Source organism: Mya arenaria, chromosome 10, assembly GCF_026914265.1.
Source record: "Mya arenaria isolate MELC-2E11 chromosome 10, ASM2691426v1".
In the NCBI taxonomy this organism is placed as follows: Eukaryota; Metazoa; Mollusca; class Bivalvia; order Myida; family Myidae; genus Mya; species Mya arenaria.
The window spans coordinates 24,652,527-24,677,703 of NC_069131.1; the positions used below are offsets into that span (position 1 = coordinate 24,652,527).

The 25,177-nt window shown below is 35.7% G+C and overlaps 1 protein-coding gene across 3 annotated transcripts in view; it reads right to left on the minus strand.

The window, feature by feature from the left end:
* Positions 1-15,927, minus strand: part of LOC128205150 (uncharacterized) — a 33,411-nt gene extending 17,484 nt beyond the window's left edge. Inside the window, exons 1-2 of one of the 3 annotated variants that reach the window (XM_052906599.1) lie at positions 5,993-6,170; positions 4,863-5,454 (exon numbers count right to left, since the gene is read on the minus strand). In XM_052906599.1, coding sequence (XP_052762559.1) covers positions 4,863-5,198 — 336 coding nt within the window. In that variant the 5' untranslated portion in view covers positions 5,199-5,454; positions 5,993-6,170. Of the gene's footprint in view, positions 1-4,862; positions 5,689-5,992; positions 6,171-15,614 lie in introns of those variants that run through there. The other 2 variants (XM_052906598.1, XM_052906600.1) reach the window with 2 other exon arrangements.
* Positions 15,928-25,177: the final 9,250 nt, after the last annotated feature.

Below are 25,177 nucleotides of genomic sequence, written 5' to 3' on the forward strand. Positions count from 1 at the left end.
CTTAAAAACTTATTTTTCTATTTATGAACATGTTACATAATACATTATAATTTTGGAACAACGGTCGCCTCACTTTGATAATATAATATACTATGTGTACTTTATATGTAAACTTTATGTTTTGTTAGTGACTTGTTAGCATAAATAAGTATACATTTATTATGTTCATATATATTGTTACCAACGAGCGATTGACATATTTGTATATAATTATATATGTTATGAATTACATTGATGAATGCTCATAGGCCAATGACTTTTATGCATTTGAATACACTATTAAACTACATTCCAGCCCCGTTAGCTCGAACTCTTTTGGCTTGAACTCCTTGTTGGCTCGAACTTGATGTTAAAGACCAATTTCTTTAAACTGAATGTAAGCATTCCCGCTTGGCTTAAATGTTCCGAGGCTCGAGGTATTTTCACCGGTCCCTGTGACTTCGAGCCAACGGGGTTTGTATAATAAATGACAAAGGGTCCTAATTCTAGACAAATTTGGTGAAGAACAAACGCTTCCCTTGTCAGGGTGGTCATTTGTAGGAAATGCTTTCAGGTTTAAGACCATACGAGGAGTCGAAGACACACAGTTTGGGGGTAGAGAAGAACGAGTTCATATGCCTAAAACTTATTTGTAGGGGTGGGGGATGAGAGCAAATAGGTAGGAAATGTAAGGGGGATACAAATAGCAAATAGGTAGAAAATGTAAGGGGGGGATACAAATAGCAGATAGGTAGAAAATGTAAGGGGAGATACAAATAGCAGATAGGTAGAAAATGTAAGGGGAGATACAAATAGCAGATAGGTAGAAAATGTAAGGGGAGATACAAATAGCAGATAGGTAGAAAATGTAAGGGGAGATACAAATAGCAGATAGGTAGAAAATGTAAGGGGAGATACAAATAGCAGATAGGTAGAAAATGTAAGGGGAGATACAAATAGCAGATAGGTAGAAAATGTAAGGGGAGATACAAATAGCAGATAGGTAGAAAATGTAAGGGGAGATACAAATAGCAGATAGGTAGAAAATGTAAGGGGAGATACAAATATCAGATAGGAAGAAAATGTAAGGGGAGATACAAATAGCAGATAGGTAGAAAATGTAAGGGGAGATACAAATAGCAGATAGGTAGAAAATGTAAGGGGAGATACAAATAGCAGATAGGTAGAAAATGTAAGGGGAGATACAAATAGCAGATAGGTAGAAAATGTAAGGGGAGATACAAATAGCAGATAGGTAGAAAATGTAAGGGGAGATACAAATAGCAGATAGGTAGAAAATATAAGGGGAGATACAAATAGCAGATAGGTAGAAAATGTAAGGGGAGATACAAATAGCAGATAGGTAGAAAATGTAAGGGGAGATACAAATAGCAGATAGGTAGAAAATGTAAGGGGAGATACAAATAGCAGATAGGTATCTGCTAGAAAATGTGAGGGGAGATACAAATAGCAAATAGGTAGGAAATGTAAGGGGAGATACAAATAGCAGATAGGTAGAAAATGTAAGAGGAGATACAAATAACAGATAGGTAGAAAATGTAAGGGGAGATACAAATAGCAGATAGGTAGAACATGTAAGGGGAGATACAAATAGCAGATAGGTAGAAAATGTAAGGGGAGATACAAATAACAGATAGGTAGAAAATGTAAGGGGAGATACAAATAGCAAATACATAGATATAAACTGTGAGCGGGATAACAATGGTAAATAGGTAGACACTGTAAGAAGAATAACAATAGCAAATAGGTTGAAGATGTAAGGGGGAAACCAATAGATAATACATTGGTAGAACATGTAAGGGTGCTTCCAAGAGCAAATTGGTCGAACATCTAGGGGGGATAACAATAGCAAATAAGTAGAAAGAAATCATGTATTTAAAAACCGCCAATTTAAATCTTAAAATAAACAAAAGAGCATTGTTATATACAATATAGCGCATTTCTTACCGAGCTTAAATACACCACGGACATAATGGCTGATATACCCCTGACAAACATTTCGAAAATATAGTATATGCTAATTTAGGAGATTTTCATACGAAAAAAGTTGTCGAGTATCAAGCATATGACTATCGATCACATATATTTAACAGAAAGTTCATTTTTAATGACTCGTACAGATTTACAATGACTTCCAAATGGCTGAGCCCATTGTCACTTAAATTGAACTTGACAAAAAGTACAGGTTATTCTGCACCAGTCCAATTAATTTTTGAAGGTTAGAACACGTTTAAAGAGCGATTAGCTTTGTGATTTTAAAAGACATTTGCCATGTGACCACTTTTCCTGTTTATATTGTGTTATCTGTTATTAAGTTATTTGGGTAAGAGCGAAAATAAGCGTATAATAGGCGATGATGATGATGATGATGATGATGATGATGATGATGATGATGATGATGATGATGATGATGATGATGACTTTATTGATGATGATGATGATGATGATGATGATGATGATGATGATGATGATGATGATGATGATGATGATGATTTTATTGATGATGATGATGATGATGATGATGATGATGATGATGATGATGATGATGATGATGATGATGATGATGATGATGAAGATGATGATGATGATGATGATGATGATGAACCACTTTTTCCATTGTCCAGTAGAGGTTCAGTTCAAGATTGCATTCAAATTGGTTAAAGGGCAATTATATTGAACAATCCTTCATAATTATATTGATTATAAGAAAAATATATTTTCGTTCTTCACTCTGGTTTTATAAAAACTGACGAAATTGTATTTTTTCGTTCGCTCGCTCAAACATTTTTTTTGGTGAAAATCCGAGAAACAAAACGTTAATTTGGTGTGGCCGAACAGTTAAAGAATTTTTTTTCCAACTAATGAATTAAATACCAAACACACAACCCACTTATCGACGTTAAACACTTCCTATTTAAAGCCACTATGGATATATTTACCCAAGGCAGGGTATGCAAATATGCTTAGGAAACAAGTATCAAAGAAAACAAACACAAATCGATGTTAAACAAAAAGTTAAGATCCTGGATAATCCCGTTTTCAATCAATCATTCATTCAATCATTCGATCAATCAATCAATCAAACAAACAAATAATCAATCAATCCATCATTCCAAAAAATAATCAATCTTAGAAAAAAACAGAAAACAAATCATCGAAATATTGTTTATTTGTATAAAATCTCTTTCCTGAGTTAAACCTACACGCCAGTGATTCTGTGTCATTTACATTTTAAAGGACCGCTTTAAGCTCATTCTGCGTATAACTCACGCGAAAGCTTTATGTGTCAAGTGTGAACTATATGCGTCACGTGTGAGCTATTCGCGCCACGTGTGAGCTTTATGCGTCAAGTGTGAACTTTATGCGCCTCGTGTGAGCTATATGCGCCACGTGTAAGCTTCATGCGTCACATGTGAGCTATACGTGTCACGTGTGAGCTATACGCGTCACATGTGAGCTATACGCGTCACGTGTGAGCTATACGCGTCACGTGTGAGCTATACGCGTCACATGTGAGCTATACGCGTCACGTGTGAGCTATACGCGTCACTTGTGAGCTTCATGCGTCACATGTGAGCTATACGCGTCACGTGTGAGCTATACGCGTCACGTGTGAGATATAGGCGTCTTGTGTGAGCTACATGCGTCACGCCTGAGCTAAATGCGTCATGTGTGAACTATACGCGTCTTGTGTGAGCTAAATGCGTCACATGTGAGCTATACGCGTCACGTGTGAGCTATACGCGTCACGTGTGAGCTATACGCGTCACTTGTGAGCTTCATGCGTCACATGTGAGCTATACGCGTCACGTGTAAGCTATACGCGTCTTGTGTGAGCTATACGCGTTACGTGTGAGCTATATGCGCCACGTGTGAGTTAGATGCGCCACGTGTGAGCTATATGCGCCACGTGTGAGCTATACGCGCCACGTGTGAGCTATGTGCGTCAGATGTGAGCTATTTGCGTCCCGTGTGAGCTACATGCGCCACATGTGAGCTTTCTGCGCCACGTGTGAGCTTTATGCGTCAGATGTGAGCTTTTTGCGTCACGTGTGAGCTAAATGCGTCACGTGTGAGATATAGGCGTCTTGTGTGAGCTACATGCGTCACGCCTGAGCTAAATCAGTCTTGCATCACTCAAGTAGACAATGCCCCTGTTTCTTAAACATTCTTAAGCGTAACTCGTTTGTGTATCTTATTTCGTTTAGTAAGACTACCTACTGAAATATGAGTTTACATAACAAACAGTAGTTTATCTTATTTATCCAATATATCAGTTCCTGTAAAAGCCTCAAAATTCTTTAAAAAGAGATTATTACACAATATAAACTAAATAAAAATTAGTGCGCTGAGCTTGATCATGTTATACGGGACCAAAACTTACACCCGAAAGAATCGGACATTTTAGTATGTTAGACTTGTTCAAACAACTTTTTTATCCAGTTTTAAATAATGTAATTAAAGGTGAAAGAAGATGCCTTTTACGCTAATTATATATTCCTGCGTGGTATAAAAACAGTGCCCTGAACTTGATCATGTTATACGGGACCAAAACTTGTCCTTACACCCGAAAGAATCGGACATTTAAGTATGTTAGGCTTGTTCAAACAACTTTTTTTCCAGTTCTAAATAATGTAATAAAAGTTGAAAGAAGATGCTTTTAACGCTTATTATATATTCCTGCGTGGTATTTTAATTAATATGTACATATTTCAGAATTATATCAGTGTTTTTTTTTTTGGTTTTTGGTTCGAACGTTAGGCCACATTACCTTATGTCGTAAATAAACATTATTAAATTTTATAAATGTCTGAAATTTCGGAACAGGATATAAAAGTTTGCCAAAGTATGTGTCCTCTTACCTGAAAATATGTAGGTTCAGACGCGTGCAAATTACCAATTAAATTGACAGCCTTTGCTGCCGCTCTTAAACGCGATTTTGTAGAAATTTCAGAAGTTCCTGTGCTTAAAGCGCTGTCTGATTTCTTCGACAGTCTTATAGAGTTCTGCCGTTTCACTGACGGTGGTTTTGATTTGTTAGAAACTGAGTCGCTAGTCGCTTCGTTTGGTTCATAGTCCTTCTCGGAAAAGTCATGTCCATCCATGTTCACTGAATGGCGTCGTTCCACTGGCGGTTTTGGTTTTCTGGTCGTAAAACTCATACATTTTAGCAGCTTCTTTTTAACCTTATCCTTCATTTTCTTTTTTATTTGTATAACAGTAAAACGTTTATTTCCTTTCACACCTTTTCTTCAGATGTTTTTACATGTATGTAAACTCCAAAAATTCCTAAAATCCCCATGTCACCGAAAACACATTTTTTTTTTACTTTTTTCTTCTTTTTTAAACCTTTAAAAAATTTTTTAATATCTTCAATCCCGTATTATAAATAATCCAATGTTTTTACTCCTACTTTACTCTTATTTTGTCCTCCGTTAAATTCGAATATAAAAGCTTTTGAAAAAACAACAACAGCACATTCAATAAAAACAGTAAAAAACTACAAATATATGTGACAAGTTTTTGTCTTTTTCAACATTATATATTTTCAAAAATCATTTTTTCCTGTAACATTTCTAAAAATAGTCACTTGCCAAACTCCATCAGTTTTTGACAGCATTCTTATAACTCAATATACATTTTCCGCCAAGAATGCCGGAATTTATTAAGTTATTATTAAAAATGAGCCTAAAGACATGATACTATAATTACATTCACACCAAATAGAATTAATTTGAAAAAATAATCATGCTGTGTGTTCTGTGTTAAGAAATAAGGCACATTAGAACTAAACCCGAAATACTGTTTTACCTCCTACTAAAGTTAAATAAGGTAAATCAAATCCCAAATATGTTCATATGATCTGTTATAATTCTCTAAATCATCTCGTTTTCATGTGAATATTATAATAGAAATTACAGATAATTGAATGATAAACGCATCGATATGCTATTATCATTAGATATGAATAATGACATAAAACGGGTTTTACAAAATGAATCTCAATTTGCAGATCTCCGATTACACTAACATCCAACTTGCACACACTAGCGCGGTCATGACTTTATTCCGATGAATGATATTTTAATTTCATTTGTAATCCCGCAGTAAGAATCAAGCGCACATCAGTAATCGTCTAAAAACTATCATGTAATGTTTCTAACACGATCATGGTATTAATCTCATCTTCAAACAAATTCTAACAGTTTTGAAATTCTCTTACTGACTTTTAATCTTCAATTATATCTTTTGTTAAAGATTTCCAATCCCATTTTACAAATTATCCAATGTTTTTATTTCTTCTTCAATCGTTTTTGTCCTTTTAATCCAAATAAAAGCTTTGAAAAACACCACAACACATTCAATTAAAACATTATAAAACTATAAATCCCATAAAAATATGTGAGATAATAAACTTTAATGACATTGTTCAACATTATGTATTTTCAAAAATCACGATGACTTTGATTATCCTCATTAAATAATTACATTATATCTTCCAAATTATTACACAAATGTAATGCTCCCACAACAAGCGAAAGGTACCCCTTCGCTGGGGGGAAATGGCAATCGGAACAACTCGGCTAGTATCCGACATAAATCCCGAACCTTGCCGGAAATGGCCGAGTTTTTTTTATGTCAAATGAACATACCATATGCCGGTAAATATAGTATTTTTTGCTTTATAGTTCAAACGTAAATATACAGGCTTTGCGGCTTCTTCATGTATACACTTTAATGAAGTTAAAATCATTTTATTTTCTTATTCTTCCGATCACAGAAGCAAAAAAAAAACCCCAATGAAAACGTAAACGATGCCGAGATAAACTGCATACTGTATTATAATATTTTTAGTAAAGACCTTTTGCTCTTTTCATGGTTAACCGTAATTACGAATAAGGGATATGCTTATATTGCGGAGCTCAATATTATAAGATATTTCAATATAATTTCACATTCATTTTTTTTTAAATTGCAGCCATAACACTATCCTTGAATTATCTGAAACTCTTATACAAAACGACACTGTTTTTATCATGTTCATTTAATCTAGTAACCTTCAGCAGGAACAAATCAAACTTACTTAAAGGACGCATGCAATTATACATACATTATACTTATCTTAAGGTACGAATACCTTCATTTTAAGCAAGATCATTGCATACTTTGTTGATGTTCTTTTTAAATCAAATTATTCATTTAGAAAAAAACCTCATACGCTGTATATTCTGTTTAGGCAAACAGGAAATCTAAAACTAAAGCTTAAGAATTGATTAAACGCTATAAGAATGATGTCGCATTGTCTCTATGATAACGTTGTGGCAATGTCTCTGTGATAACCTTGTGGCAAAGTCTCTGTGATAACGTTGTGGCAATGTTTCTGTGATAACGTTGTGGCAAAGTCTCTGTGATAACGTTGTGGCAATGTCTCTGTGATAACGTTGTGGCAATGTCTCTTTGATAACGTTGTGGCAATGTCTCTGTGATAACGTTGTGGCAATGTCTCTTTGATAACGTTGTGGCAAAGTCTCTGTGATAACGTTGTGGCAATGTCTCTTTGATAACGTTGTGGCAATGTCTCTGTGATAACGTTGTGGCAATGTCTCTTTGATAACGTTGTGGCAATGTCTCTGTGATAACGTTGTGGCAATGTCTCTGTGATAACGTTGTGTCAATGTCTCTGTGATAACGTTGTGGCAATGTCTCTGTGATAACGTTGTGTCAATGTCTCTTTGATAACGCTGTGGCAATGTCTCTATGATAACGTTGTGTCAATGTCTCTTTGATAACGTTGTGGCAATGTCTCTATGATAACGTTGTGTCAATGTCTCTATGATAACGTTGTGGCAATGTCTCTTTGATAACGTTGTGTCAATGTCTCTATGATAACGTTGTGGCAATGTCTCTTTGATAACGTTGTGTCAATGTCTCTATGATAACGTTGTGTCAATGTCTCTTTGATAACGTTGTGTCAATGGCTCTATGATAACGTTGTGGCAATGTCTCTTTGATAACGTTGTGTCAATGTCTCTATGATAACGTTGTGGCAATGTCTCTTTGATAACGTTGTGGCAATGTCTCTATGATAACGCTGTGGCAATGTCTCTGTGATAACGTTGTGTCAATGTCTCTTTGATAACGCTGTGGAAATGTCTCTATGATAACGTTGTGTCAATGTCTCTATGATAACGCTGTGGCAATGTCTCTATGATGACGTTGTGGCAATGTCTCTGTGATAACGCTGTGGCAATGTCTCTATGATAACGTTGTGGCAATGTCTCTTTGATAGCGTTGTGGCAATGTCTCTATGATGACGTTGTGGCAATGTCTCTTTGATAGCGTTGTGGCAATGTCTCTATGATAACGTTGTGGCAATGTCTCTTTGATAGCGTTGTGGCAATGTCTCTATGATAACGTTGTGGCAATGTCTCTTTGATAGCGTTGTGGCAATGTCTCTATGATAGCGTTCTGGCAATGTCTCTTTGATAGCGTTGTGGCAATGTCTCTTTGATAGCGTTCTGGCAATGTTTCTATGATAACGTTGTGGCAATGTCTCTGTGATAACGTTGTGTCAATGTCTCTTTGATAACGTTGTGGCAATGTCTCTATGATAACGTTGTGGCAATGTCTCTATGATGACGTTGTGGCAATGTCTCTTTGATAACGTTGTGGCAATGTCTCTTTGATAACGCTGTGGCAATGTCTCTATGATAACGTTGTGGCAATGACTCTTTGATAGCGTTGTGGCAATGTCTCTATGATACCGTTGTGGCAATGTCTCTACGATGACGTTGTGGCAATGTCTCTTTGATAACGTTGCGGCAATGTTTCTATGATGACGTTGTGGCAATGTCTCTATGATAACGTTGTGGCAATGTCTCTATGATAACGTTGTGGCAATGTCTCTGTGATAACGCTGTGGCAATGTCTATATGATAACGTTGTTGCAATGTCTCTTTGATAACGCTGTGACAATGTATCTATGATGACGTTGTGGCAATGTCTCTTTGATACCGTTGTGGCAATGTCTCTTTGATAGCGTTGTGGCAATGTCTCTATGATACCGTTGTGGCAATGTCTCTACGATGACGTTGTGGCAATGTCTCTTTGATAACGTTGTGGCAATGTCTCTACGATGACGTTGTGGCAATGTCTCTATGATGACGTTGTGGCAATGTCTCTTTGATACCATTGTGGCAATGTCTCTTTGATAGCGTTGTGGCAATGTCTCTATGATGACGTTGTGGCAATGTCGCTACGATGACGTTGTGGCAATGTCTCTATGATACCGTTGTGGCAATGTCTCTGTGATAACGCTGTGGCAATGTCTCTATGATGACGTTGTGGCAATGTCTCTTTGATACCGTTGTGGCAATGTCTCTTTGATAGCGTTGTGGCAATGTCTCTATGATGACGTTGTGGCAATGTCGCTACGATGACGTTGTGGCAATGTCTCTATGATACCGTTGTGGCAATGTCTCTACGATGACGTTGTGGCAATGTCTCTTTGATAACGTTGTGGCAATGTCTCTACGATGACGTTGTGGCAATGTCTCTATGGTAACATTGTGACAATGTCTCTATGATAACGTTGTGGCAACGTTGTGGCAATGTCTCTATGATAACGTTGTGACAATGTCTCTATGATAACGTTGTGGCAATGTCTCTATGATGACGTTGTGGCAATGTCTCTATGATAACGTTGTGGCAATGTCTCTATGATGACGTTGTGGCAATGTCTCTATGATAACGTTGTGGCAACGTCTCTATGATACCGTTGTGGCAATGTCTCTATGATAACTTTGTGGCAATGTCTCTATGATAACGTTGTGGCAATGTCTCTATGATAACGTTGTGACAATGTCGCTATGATAACGTTGTGACAATGTCGCTATGATAACGTTGTGACAATGTCGCTATGATAACGTTGTGGCAATGTCTCTTTTATAACGTTGTGACAATGTCTCTATGATAACGTTGTGACAATGTCGCTATGATAACGTTGTGACAATGTCTCTATAATATTGTTGGGGCAATTTGAGTCTCTATAATAACCTTGTGGCAATATCTCTATGATGGCGTCGTGGCAATGTCTATTTAATAGCGTTTTGGCAAAGTCTCTATGATAACAGTTTGGCAATGTCTCTATGATAACTTAGTGGTTTATTGAGAAATTTTGAAAATTATGCCAATGTCATAAACGGACAGAATTATACTTTTCACAAATTTAGAGCAAAACAATTCATAAAAAATCGGCCCAACACAATGAGGTTAACATTTAAACACATTATGTACACCCAGTAGCAGCGACCATGAGGCAGTTCACATTTTTGATATTTGCAATTATTAAGAAGAACTTTCAAAAACATAAAAAGCTTCTAAACCGGTATGATTCATTTATAGGAAGTTTTGCTCAAACTCTGCAAAAACAGATCTAATTATTACGAGTTTGTCCAATAACTTTATTAAAAGCTATCTTAATTACATATCGCCGATAATCTGTTAAATTGAGTTTGTAATACTTCCTACAATTATTTGAAACCTGATCCATTCTGATACTTTCGGTACCATTGATTCAAAACCAGTGTCATTTATGTCTATTATATCTCTATGTCCATAAACATACGTTCTGTCGTGAATTCACGTCTAAATGATGATAATCGTAATTAATCAAATCGTTTAAGTTTAAAAACCACTTAATCCATAGGGTCTGTTTTATGACCGTAGGCTGTATAGTTTACTTGGGTTTTCATCCATGCACGACAATGCTGTATAGTTTACTTGGGTTTTCATCCATGCACGACAATGCTTTATAGTTTACTTGGGTTTTCATCCATGCACGACAATATACATACACTAAAACACAACATTGATTAGTTATTTTTATTCTTTTTTCGCCGTCGTGCTGAACAAACACCAAATTCTTCACAGCCATGTTATTTTTAAAAAAACAACAACAACAAAACACAAAACAACAACAAAAATAACAACAACAGGGAAACTATTAAATAATGCTATTTTCGAAATTATGTAAGATATGAACCTGGACCGACATTCATAAAACATCTTAAGTCATTTCATAACTTAAGTCGTTTAAAAAATTAAGTCATTTTCCAAAGTTAAGTAACTTACTTATCAACTGATATAATTGCTTTATAATATCTGAAATAGTCTGATTTCATTGATTTGATTTAAAATACACCCTTTAATGTAAAGAAAACAGATTTACCTTTCTTATAATTGAATATGAATATCTTAGGAAATCGACTTAAGTTAATAAATGACTTAAGATGTTTAATGAATTCCTCCTCAGCTCTATCTATTTCCAAAGCTAGGTTTACTTTACCTTTTTCTGAGCTTTCATGAGTTTGAGAAATCTGTTAATGTCTGTTGTATAATATTCCAACCATTTTCAACATTTTACCCTTACATTTAAGCCAAGTCACGATTTGTTTCGAACATATTAAAAGAGTTTTGTTAAATATCCTAAATTGTATACACTCACTTCTTGATTCTTATTCGGTATAGTATTAAAAGACACACAAAAGGGACGCATTTTAAACAAATTTTATAAATATTAATTTGTGCTTACGCGTTTCGAACTAATAATTTTCTTAATGCAAACATAGGGAACTTAATTTGACGTAAATTACATAACAAATATCAATCGGAAACTATTGAATTATCACTATCTTTTTTATTGAAGACACATTGATCTTAATGTTATACTTGTTTGTTGATTAGGCTTGTGCAAACTTCACCTAGGAAGCCTACTATGCCTATGTAAACATAGTTAAGATATCTTGTAATGCCATAAAACCCGAGGTATTGCACATATTCGATAGAATATGGATAAAATATGGCTTAATTTAGCACATTTTCCGAATAGCTTTTCGTTAACTGCAAATTTATCGTCGAAAGCTGCCAACGACAGTGAGTCAGCAGTGATTTTTTCACAAATAATAATAATAATAATAATAATAATAATAATAATTGTCAGCTTAACATGTTTCCGGTCTTTAGATATAAAATTATTAATTAGTTCATTACTTACTTAATTCATTCATTCATTCATTCATTCATTCATTCATTCATTCATTCATTCATTCATTCATTCATTCATTCATTCATTCAATCATTCAATCATCCACCCACCGACCCATCCGTCCATCCGTTCGTTCATTCATTCATTCATTCATTCATTCATTCATTCATTCATTCATTCATTCATTCATTCATTCATTCATTCATTCATTCATTCATTCATTTATTCATTCATTCATTCATTCAATCATTCATTCAATCATTCAATCATCCACCCACCGACCCATCCGTCCATCCGTTCATTCATTCATTCATTCATTCATTCATTCATTCATTCATTCATTCATTCATTCATTCATTCATTCATTCATTCATTCATTCATTCATTCATTCATTCATCCATCCATCCATCCATCCATCCATCCATCCATCCATCCATCCATCCATCATCCATCCATCCATCCATCCATCCATCCATCCATCCATCCATTCATTCATTCATTCATTCATCATAATTACATGTAAAATTGACCTTTTCCTAAGCTATATTATATTACGAATAATTATTTTTGTATTGAAAAGAAACTGCTTAAACATTTTCTTTTTTCAAGTTTCATCAGCTATTTCCGAATCCAAAACCATTCCCCACCTAAAACTACCTCGCCCTTTACAGACAAAAAAATGGTAATCGTAGGTGGACCAGTCAATATAGATATAATATCATACAAAGATAATAATTTGTCAATAGGATGACATCGATAAATAAGCACCGCATATCTGCATTAATTTTGAGTTATTCCTGCAACAGAAATCCGGTCCAAAGTACCGAAGGTAGAATTCGGATATACACATTGGCAAATGGCTTCTGGTTCGCTTTATAATAGATAGCGATTAAGCCAAGTCTTTAGCCTTTTTCCGATATCTGATCCTACCGCCTTTGTCTGATGAAAGCAATTTTCAGGGTGACTCAGTATATTTCATGTCATTATTTGGTCCGTTTCGAAGTTCAATAAAAATGCCTAGTTTGGTGTCCCTCATTACATTGAATTGGCTGCCAATGTCTTTATTAAGTTTATTTTATTCTAGGACAGTTGAATAAGGAGAATGGTAATAAAACAAAACTCAATTTTAAACTAATCAAGATTGCAATCTAAATTAACGTGAATACCCCTGAAAGATAACCAAAACTGTACTTTAAAAAAATGAAAGTTAAACCAAATCATGACTAAGAGCTGCACTTTAAAAAACTGAAACATAATGTGGATATGACTTAGAAACTGTACTGGATTAAAACTGAAACAAAACGGGGAAATGACCTACAAACTCTGCTGGAATCTATTATACTGAAACTTAACGTAAACATGAGTTAGAAACTGTACTGGAATTTAACTGAAACATAACGTGAACATGACTTAGAAACTGTACTGTAATCAACTTTAACACTGAAAGTGAACATGGCTTAGAAACTGTACTGTAATCTACTTTAACACTGAACGTGAACATGGCTTAGAAACTGTACTGCAATCAGCTTTAACACTGAAAGTGAACATGGCTTAGAAACTGTACTGCAATCAACTTTAACACTGAAAGTGAACATGACTTAGAAACTGTACAAACTGTACTGCAATCTACTTTAAAACTGAACGTGAACATGGCCTAGAAACTGTACTGTAATCTACTTTAACACTGAACGTGAACATGGCTTAGAAACTGTACTGCACTCAACTTTAGCACTGAACGTGAACATGACTTAAAATCTGTACTGTAATCTTCTTTAACACTGAACGTGAACATGACTTAGAAACTGTACTGCACTCTACTTTATCACTGAACGTGAACATGGCTTAGAAGCTGTTCTGCACTCAACTTTAACAATGAACGTGGACATGGCTTAGAAACTCTACTGTAATCTACTTTAACACTGAGCATGAACATGGCTTAGAAACAGTACTGCAATCAACTTTAACACTGAAAGTGAACAAGGCTTAGAAACTGTACTGCAATCAACTTTAACACTGAAAGTGAACATGACTTAGAAACTGTACTGCAATCTACTTTATCACTGAACGTGAACATGGCTTAGAAACTGTTCTGCACTCAACTTTAACACTGAAGGTGAACATGGCTTAGAAACTGTACTTCAATCTACTTTAAAACTGAAAGTGAACAGGGCTTAGAAACTGTACTGCAATCTACTTTAAAACTGAAAGTGAACATGACTTAGAAACTGTTCTGCACTCAACTTTAACACTGAAGGTGAACATGGCTTAGAAACTGTACTTCAATCTACTTTAAAACTGAAAGTGAACAGGGCTTAGAAACTGTACTGCAATCTACTTTAAAACTGAAAGTGAACATGGCCTAGAAACTCCACTGCAATCTACTTTAAAGCTGAAAGTGAACATGGCCTAGAAACTGTACTGCAATCTACTTTAACACTAAACGTGATCATGGCTTAGAAACTGTACTGCAATCTACTTTAAAACTGAAAGTGAACATGGCTTAGAAACTGTACTGCAATCTACTTTAAAACGTTTAGTAGACATGGCTTAGAAACTGTACTGCAATCTACTTTAAAACGTTTAGTAGACATGGCTTAGAAACTGTACTGCAATCTACTGTAAAACGTTTAGTAGACATGGCTTAGAAACTGTACTGCAATCTACTGTAAAACTTAAAGTAAACATGACTTAGAAACTGGACTTCAATCACTTTAACACTGAACGTAAACATGGCTTAGAAACTGTACTGAAATCAACTTTAAAACTTAACGTGCACATGACTTAGAAAATATACTGTAATTTTACTTTAACACTGAAGGTGAACATGGCTTAGAAACTGAACTGTAATCTACTTTAAAACTGAACGTGAACATGACCTAGAAACTGTACTGTCATCTACTTTAAAACTGAAGTTGAACATGGCTTAGAAATTGTACTGTCATCTACTTTAAAACTTAAAGTGCACATGACTTAGAAAATATACTGTAATTTAACTTTAACACTGAAGGTGAATATGGCTTAGAAACTGAACTGTAATCTACTTTAAAACTGAATGTGAACATGGCTTAGAACCTGAACTGCAATCTACTTTAAAACTGAACGTGGACATGGCTTAGAAACTGTACTGCTTAAACTAAACGATAACATTACTGAGAATTCGGACTGCATGTTAAACTGCACATGATGCAAGTAAATTAAATGGAACGAAGTCAAAGTAAGACTAGATATGAAAATGAACTTGACTTAGACTTATTATATTGACAATAAACTAAATCATACATTGAAACTTTTTAAAACAATTTACACCAATAAGCCATATGTTTATTCTTAAACGGGATTTATCTTTAGGAGAGAGAGAGAGAGAGAGAGAGAGAGAGAGGGAGAGAAAGAGAGAGAGAGAGAGAGAGAGAGAGAGAGAGGCTTTAAGCTTCGTCCCCAATCCTTACTTATCATGTATGTTATTTATGTCCTAATGTACTTATATACAATAAATATTATTTAAACCAAACTGAGGCAATCAGAAGTCTATTTCAAATTTAAAAAAAAATAAGATGTTAATACACTTACCTCAAATTCCACGAACTTCCACTCTCCTTTAATGCAAACCAGTTTTTCGAACATTTTAACACACTACAAACTTCATGAATGGCCTTTTAATCATCTTCAAATGTAGGTATGTCCTCTCTAGCTATTGTGTACATTACAAGAGTATCCTGTTACAATACGTCCGTCTGTTTGACCAAGTGCTCAATAGTGTTAATCAAATGTTTACGTACAGGATTTAACATACATATTTGCTTTTAATATCACATTTTTCAATGAACATACTGACATCATTAAAGTGCAAATCTATTGACTGAGGATTTTTCTTAAAAATCAATTAAATGACGTTTGTATATTGTGGGAGCTTTAAAAGCCTATTAAAGATGAAATCAAACTATATTATCATATGTGATCGTTTGAATGGCCCGTTTGTGAATTTTGTAGTCAATACGTGCGTTGGTATTCTGTTTTCATTTTCTCGCTGTTCAAAACAAATGTAATAGAAATGTCAGCCAGTCTATCGATAGGAAACAAAACAATTTTTCACCAGTTTGACAAATGGCAGAATTTTGTCATGTCAAGTGGTGAATAGGTAATCAATTACGTACAATAGATAATCTGATATGTCATCCACAGAAATAAATGCACTGACGTTCATAGAAGTTGAAAATGCGTACCACCTTATACGCGTCAACCTATCCTATCATTTGAACCGTTTGAATTGTGGTATAACTATCTTTCTGTAAAAATACGTATAAGTTCATGTTATATGTACTTGCTATACAATTAAAAACGCTTTAACGATATAAAAAAAAACATGTTTTATAATTACAGTAAAACCCCGTTGGGTCGAACTCACTTGGCTCGAGATCATCGTTGGCTCGAATTAAATGTAAAGGACCGATTTCTTAATAGTGAAGGTATGTCTTCCCTCTTGGCTCGAATATCCCGAGGCTCGAGGTAAATCAACGGTCCTTGAGAGTTTGAGCTAACGGGGTTCGAATGTTTACCATAGTTAAATGAAATTACAATAGTAGCTGATTGTATAAAAGTTGAATAAGTTGCCCACAGACAATCTTTGGCCATTTTGCACAATTAAATGATTTGATTGGTGAATCGCTATTACTGAATAAATCTTGACCAATCAATGAACGTTTTGACTAAAATTAACCAAAACAAAGATTTAACCAGTTTTAAACAATGGCTGCAGATATTCTATAGTTTCAAAAACATGAAATTATCTAGGATATTCGAGAATGCCATTACATCTACCCCGTTACCGTGCATTTTAAAGATTCCCATGCTTTAGCTGAACAAAACATTGACAAATTGATTTCTGATATTAGAAACACTGCTGTTCAGTATATACAAATTGACACATTATACATCTTAGATACTGGTAATTGGAGATGGAATTCGAAATTTGAAATCTGAAGGGGCATTTCGTTAGCTTAGTGATAAATTGCATTTTCTGTCCTGTTCCACTTTCATATTTATGACTGAAATGCATTTAAAGATGCACCACTCTTACTTCCATTTAATGTTTTCCGCAAATAATTAAATTGTTTAAATATACCAAAAAGGATGAATAAATGTCAAGAATAATGCTTTTATGAAGGATACCGAGTTTTATTTGAAAGAAATGTGCAGAAATCACGGTTTTTCTACCTTATGCAATATGCACTTAATCTTTTAACACGCACCAATCATTTTATATTTATGCGTTTTCAGCTATTAAATACACAATTTATTATTTTAACAGTATTTAATATTTTCCATAAATGCATTATTTAGTAAGTAGTAAGAGGTTTAGCACTCAAAATTTATGTTTGTTATACATGTGTATGTATTAATTTTGAATAAGAGTACAGCCACTTTAAATGCTACCGATGGGATATATGTTATGTCATCTAAAGTTATCTTTGAGATATGTACCGTCTGCACTGGCTCAACTGACCCACCCAAAAATGATATTATTTCAAACAAAATATTATGCCTTGAAGTTTTACTTATTAATTAACTTGATAATGTATCGTTCATATTCAAATTGTATTATTTCGTATCATTCCATAACTAGTATAGGTATTATAAACATTTATACCACGCCTCCAACATAAATGACGCAACGCCATTGATCCAGGACTGGTCACGCGGTTACCCCATATTTTTTCATATTGGGTCATCAAATTTATATCGTACCAAAATGGCGTCTTTTTTCCGATTCCGATGAATATTCGGATGAATAAATGAAACATTAAAATATGTAAACAGCTTGTCGACGTGATATATACGTTACGGGGCTAGTAGATGACCCGATATGGGATATACGGGGCAAAGGAAACCCTATCGGGTGAGAGCGAGCCCATATCGGGTCACCTACTTACCCCGTAACTTATAACATTGTCTGGGACCTATACAGCATGCTTTAAACCATGCGTTGGTATTCTGTTTTCTTTTTCTCGCTCTTCAAAACAAATGCAATAGAAATATTAGCCAGTCGATTGGAAACGAAACATTTTTTACCTATTTGACAAATGGCAAAATATTGACATGTCAAGTGGTGAATAGATAATCAATTACGTACAATAGATAATTTAATATGTCATCCAGGGAAAAAATGCACTATCGTTTATGTAAGTTGAAAATGCATAACACTTAAACCGCGAAAAACCTATACTAACATTTGAATATTTTCAAGTTAGGTATTTGTCAGGGGTGGGTCAAAGAGTTGAAGTTAGAGGGAGCATAACTTAATGTGCGTTACCTTTTGACTTTCGCCCGTCATCAGAACCGAAAATAATTTGTTTAAAATGTTGACAGGAAGATTGTGGTTTATAGGTCCATGCAGTTGTAAAGCAGTATATAAGATTTGTTTTGTACCCTCTTGCCCCCTTTTTTCACCTGCCTACTCCTTCGACTCACAAATAATTATGTCAATCATCTTAATTAAAAGAAAGTTTAGTTTTACTTACGTTGTACCTAAAGGAACTATTGATAAGCGTTTATTTAAGGAAGGGCAACGTCATTTGACCAATCACAAACGTCGTTTAATTAAGATCAAAGGTATTCCAAAGAAAGCGCGTCCATCGGTATCAATCGGAACTCCTCGGCCATTTTTCATCGAAAACAGCCTCAGATGTATATGTACGGTTCAAAATGTCAGGATTCTTTACATTTAACTACGCTGCAAACAGGTCGCGTAGGAATGTCAATTTAGCAGTTAAATCTGAGGATTTTTTTATTATGAAAAATAAGTATTAATGTTCTATTTAATAGGCTATTACACTTCACAAGGAATTAATTTGAACTTGGTAATACCAATCACACATTAAATCACTACAATGAATCAAAATTAGTTATATTAACAGAACAATTTCTACACATGTACCGGCTGTTTTCGATGAAAAATGGCGGAGGAGTTCCGATCGCATCGGTATTTGAATAGTTAAAGGTTATGCGATCCTCTAAAGCCAGTCAGTATAAGTGAAAATATAAAGCACCAGTCAATTGCAACCATACCTGCCCCCCCCCCCCCCCCCCCAGGTCCGGGGGTATACCGGGGATAGCCGGGGAAATGGACCGTGTTTTTACCTTCCCGGTAGCCCCGGTGAATGCGACCTGGTTTTGTCTTTGTGCCAATAATAGCGGGGAATGGGCCTTACCTAGGGCCCCTAGGGTACGAGGCATTTGGCGGAGATTTGACCATCAGTTCGACCCCGCTAGGTGGAGATTTTACCTGGGCTTGGCTTGGCTGGACTGAAACACCCCGCTTTTCTCCGGACCTGGGGGAGCCGTGGTTACAAGTGACTGGTGCATAAGTATTTGATATATACAATTAAATTCATTTATACGTAAAATTGTACTAATTGAATTTCTGCATTACATTTTAATAAAAATTCCCATCAATAATGGTATAAGAATAGTTAAAATGCGGATGTGAGTCCATAATACGATACTTAGCTTTTAGCGAACACACAATATCATATTCAACGATGTTATAATGTTGACAATAATCTCAACATTAGCTTACGTGTAGATATAAGGATTTTACCTGACAAAAGAAATATTGGCCTTTAAGATTGGAAGGATGATGCGATTTTGTCAATGGAAGTAGATTTATGTGATACAATTGACTGCCTGAAAGGAACCGCAGGAATTAATTATAAAAAAGTACTTTAAGTTCTTAACAAATGCTCATTTACTGTATCTTATTTCACAAATTAAAAAGTGTATGTGTGTGTGCGTGCTGATGCGTGTGCGTGTATGGATGTTTATGTGTGTGTGTGTGTGTGTGTGTGTGTGTGCGTGTGTGCGCGCGTGCTGATGCGTATGCGTGAGAGTATGTGTTTATGGATGTATGCGTGCGTGCGTGCGTGTGTGTGTGCGTGTGTGTGCGCGGTGTGTGTGTGTGCGTGTGTGCGCGCGTGCTTATGCGTATGCGTTAGCGTATGCGTTTATGGATGAAAGCGTGCGTGTGTGTGCGCGTGTGTGTGTGTGTGTGTGCGTGCATGAGTGCGCGTGCGTGTGTGCGCGCGCATGTTCATGTGCGTGTGTGTACCCGCGCGCTAATGTATGTATGCGTTGGTGCGAAGCAAAACCTTTTATTCTGACTCCATACGAATAGTCGAGTTATTTAACGACTGACATAAGTATATAAGCCTGCTGGCTTACAGCACAGTCAAAGATTTACCCTAGTCTTATAGTAGATTAACAAAGTCCATCGACACTAATCCACGAAAGGTCAAGAATGCTTATCCAATGTTAAGACTTAGCCTTATACGGGTACAACTAAGATTGTGTTGGGATAAAAAAGTCGTTGGAGGAACACGACAGTTTTATAACGTTATTGTTGTTCCCGATTCACCAAGATCACCCAAAACTCTGATTCAAGAATCACGCAGATGCTGTTACAAATGTATTCACGATTTGTCACGAATCATCGGCAATCGTAGCGAAACTCGTGTAAGTGAGGGCCATGCTTCTCAGGAATTGGCCTTTTACTTTCGAAAACTCTTACAGCTGCACTCTCACAGATATACCATTTTTATGTCTTGGAAAGAGCAAATATCTGCAAAACAATGATATAAGATTGCTGACAAAAAATCAGATCGTAAATTTCCGTTCGAAAATTAATGTTTTATGGCTTAAATCGTTACTAACGGTTTAAGAAAAATGCATAAAACATCAATTTTTGAACTTAAATATAAAAATCTGCGATCAATTTTTTGTCAGCAGTCTTATTTCACTAGGTTTCATGGATTTTCGCATAAACTGGCTCGTTCCAAGACAAAAAATAAAAAAAAGTTGTCAAAACGTTTAATCTGTACTATATAAGCATAAAAAGCGTAATTATCTTTTTTCATTTAGCTCAATATCTTACTAAAATTTGATTTTACAAAATATTAATTAATTAATAACAATGTCGGATGTATGTCAGTACATCAGAAGAAGTAGTTCGTAAAAATATAAATAATAGTAGTGTTTTAACGTGTATTTTGTATTACTTAGTTTAAATTGATTGCCAGTGAAGTGTGTCTTTGCGTAAATGACTACGATTCCGATTCCCAAGAGTACAGTCATAAAATTTAACTGCTAGATTGAAATTTCGACGCGATCTTCTTGCAGCGTAGTTAAAAGTAAAGATGTAATGCACCAGTCAATTGTAACCACGGCCCCCAAGGTCCGGAGGTATACCGGGGATAGCCGGGGAAATGGACCGTGTTTTTACCATTCCGGTGACCCCGCACTGTCGGGTGAATGCGGTGGTTTTGTATTCGCGCCAAATATAGCGGGGAATGTGCCTTTCTTAGGGTCCCTGGGGTGCGGGGGCATTTGGCTGGGATTTTACCATCAGTTCGTCCCCGCAGGGTGGGGGTTTTACCCGGGCTTGGCTAGACCGAAAGTCAAAGTCCCCGCTATTCCCCGGACCTGGAGGGACCGTCGTTACAATTGACTGGTGCATAAACCGTCCATAAACACCCGAGGTTGTTATCGCTAAAACTGGCCGAGAAGCTACGAATGATTGATTTAATGCATTTGATGTTAAAGCTGCACCTTCACAGATATACCATGTTTACAACTTTTTATTTTTTGTCTTGGAAAGGGCAATTTTTTGCGTAAATATCTGCAAACCAACGATAAGGTTGTTGACAAAAAATCAGATCTTAGATTTTCATATTTCCGTTGGAAAATTAATGTTTTATGGCTTAAACCGTTACTTACGGTTAAAGAAAAATGCATGAAACTTCATTTTTTAACTTAAATATAAAAATATGCGATCTAATTTTTTGTCAGCAGTCTTATATAACTGCTTTCCATGCATATTCGCAAACATTGGCTCGTTCCAAGACAAAAAATAAAAAAAGTTGTCGAAACCGTCAATCTGTGAGAGTGCAGCTTTAAAAACTAAAACAAAAATCATATGATTTGTGTACAGATAAATCATATAAGCCTTTATAAATGGGAGTTTCAATTAATAGCTACGTGGCCACAAATTCTCAGTTTAAAAGAGCGGCAAAATATCGCTTACATTTTTTTATGCCGACGAATTCCGAATGACACAGTGAACGAAGAAGGCAAACATTTATGTTGATTATAATAGGCTTATCATGCAATACGCTATTGGGTGTATGTTTGGTTAAACTTGATTCCAGAGCTCAGCAAAGATTAAAGGCTTAAACAAAAGGCAGCCAGGTACAGATGCACCTATAGCACCTATAAGCCAGTAAGACATGAATTAGGCATAAGTTGTTCAACTGTACATTGAAACTACAATTTTTGATAGTTTTTTCAATTGCACATTTGATGACACAACCAGTGATAAAACTGACGTTGTCGATGATGACATTCTGAACTGTTGCCCGCGGCATTCTGAACTGTTCCCGCGGCCTTCTGAACTTTTTTTCCGCGGCCTATCAGCCTCGGGACAACAGTTCAGAATTCATTCCCTCCACCTCGGGACAAAAGCTTGGACTGTTAAATAAATGCCCCTGCAACAACTGTATAGTGTTGACCAGCTACCGAACTGTTGACATGCCATGTATAAAGAACATTGACCTGAGTCATATCATTAAGGAACAAGCAATGACGTTATAAGTATTTCACAAAGTTTAGGCCGATTACAAATTCCAAATAAGTTGAAATAACTGATTAAGGATTAAAACATCGCAGTGGGATACTGTCTTAATGATAACGTTTATATTTCTGGTTATTATCATATAAATTTTGTACAGCTAAATAAATTTATTTCTCGTTTACTCAAACGAAAACATATACAGAAACGTTAAACAAACATACATGATTTACATGTCAAACCCCGATGGCTCGAACTCCCAGGGACCGGCAAAAATACATCGAGTCTCGAGCCCAGTGCAGCTCTCGAGTACATGTACATAAATAAACATGATATTGTGTTGTCTTGTTAGCGGGTGGTCCGGTTAGTGCAGTGCCTAGCGCATTCGCTTCTCACCAAGGCGACCCAGGTTCGATTCCCGGCCTGAGCGCATGTGAGTTTGGTTGGTGGCACCAAGCCGGACAAGTGGGTTTTCTCCCCCCCCCCCCGAACACATAGACCACACTCTCGCGCAACATCGTGCAAACGTGAGTGACTTAGTATACGTTAGCATAACTTTTTCACAATCATTGTGAGATATATAATGTTTTAACTTAACATGATATTTGGAAACATGAATCTCTATAGACACAACGTTCAGGTTGCGTCTAATAAGCTGTGACTGTAAGAAGTCAAGTTTTCTTTCTCTGATACCCCCCCCCCCCCCCCCCAACGTATGATACACCCACGACAAATATACAACTGACCCCATTCGAATGGACAGTAACAGAATTAGCTTAACGTGTGTAAGAGACAGTGAATCAGCCGAAAGAGAGTTTTAAGTCTTCATTCGAAGCAAAATATTGCCTTCCGACGTAGCATTTAGACGCAATTTACCACGTGGTATACACACACTGTATAAAATGGGTTTCTGAGTCAAATATTCTTCAACAAATTTAAAAATGTTATTTTCTTTGAAATAACAACATATTCTATTTCTCTTCTGATTAATATACGATATATGGGATTTCAAATAAACAAACACATGCGTTGTCGCAGAACATTTTTTGCGAAGTATGTATACGATTATGATAAGTTTTGTAAAACTAAATCAAACCTTGTCGCATGCCTGGATAATTTCAACAACTGACAATTTCCTTCTTGGTGGTGATCGTTTCTCTGGAATATTTTCAAATTCAGGCAAATCGTCAACGGCGTCCTCCTCAATACTTATTTTCTCCTGAACCCCACACATTAATTCACCCACGTTGCTTCCTTCATCATTTGAAAGAATATTATCTACAAGTTCAACGACTTTCGTACCCTTGAAGGCATTTGCGTTGTTTAGTTTGCCTGTCGCCTTTTCGTACTCAGTATCGTCCGCACATGTGAACGTTGATGACCGCTCAAGTTTAGAAGGCGTACAGTCACTCTTCTTGATACTAGAAACACTTCTAGACACCCCTTTCTTCTTCACGGGATTTTTGGTTTTTGTGCCTTTCAATATTTTGTTCACAGCCTTTGTAACATTCACAGAGATTTGCCATTCCGTTTTTGTTGTATTTTCTTTCATTTTATTTTGGTATATTTCTTACTATTAAGCAGCACCTTTTACATCCAAGCTCTGACTAAATCAAATTGCATGCTATAAATGTGTGTTAAGTCTGTATTCGATAATCGTTATGTGTAGAATTATTTTAAATCTCAAAAGCCGTTGTAGTGCAATATAATAGTTCGTAACATTATATGCGATAAACCTTAATAAGCATCATAACTTGGTAGTTTTAGTGGCCTGTGGGGTGGCCTGTGGGGGTGGCCTGTGCGTAGGCCAATAGGTAGGAAGATTAAAAAATTAATAGGTTTTGACCAAAAGTTTTTTGTGATATAAGCATTATGCTGTTTAAGACACAAATTAATGAAATCACTCTATAACCGAAGTTTATTTCGTTATATTACTCCCTTTTTATGTATCATACAATGTAATACAATATAATAATTGGGCCTGGCCCCAATTTCTCGAAACTTCTTAAGCTTAACAGGCTTAAGAAGCTTATTTCAATTAGACAAAATACATACTTCAATTGAACCTTGATAAATGAAAAATGGTTTACTGTGATTATCATAAAGATAATTCCTATCTAAAGTATAAAAACTCTTAAAGAAGTTAATATTAGGCAATTTATAGTAAACCAAAAATAGTGAGCTTAGCTTAATCCTGTTATAAGGGACTTAAGAAGTTTCGAGGAATCGGGGCCAGTGGCGTAAATATGGTGTTAAAAATGTAATTCTTAATTTTTTTTTTATAATAGTGAATCGGTTAAAATAAGCATCACATAATCTCGATATGAAACACTACACTTTGCATTCTTATGATGGATGGCTTACCTTAATGCAGTAGCACATTCTTGCAATAAGTGATGGATTGGTTACCTTAAAATGAACTAACTAGAATCTTAATGATGTATGCATTAGCTTAAATGTACGAACACATCTTTGCATCCTTTTAATTCACGGATAAACTTCAATGAACTAACAC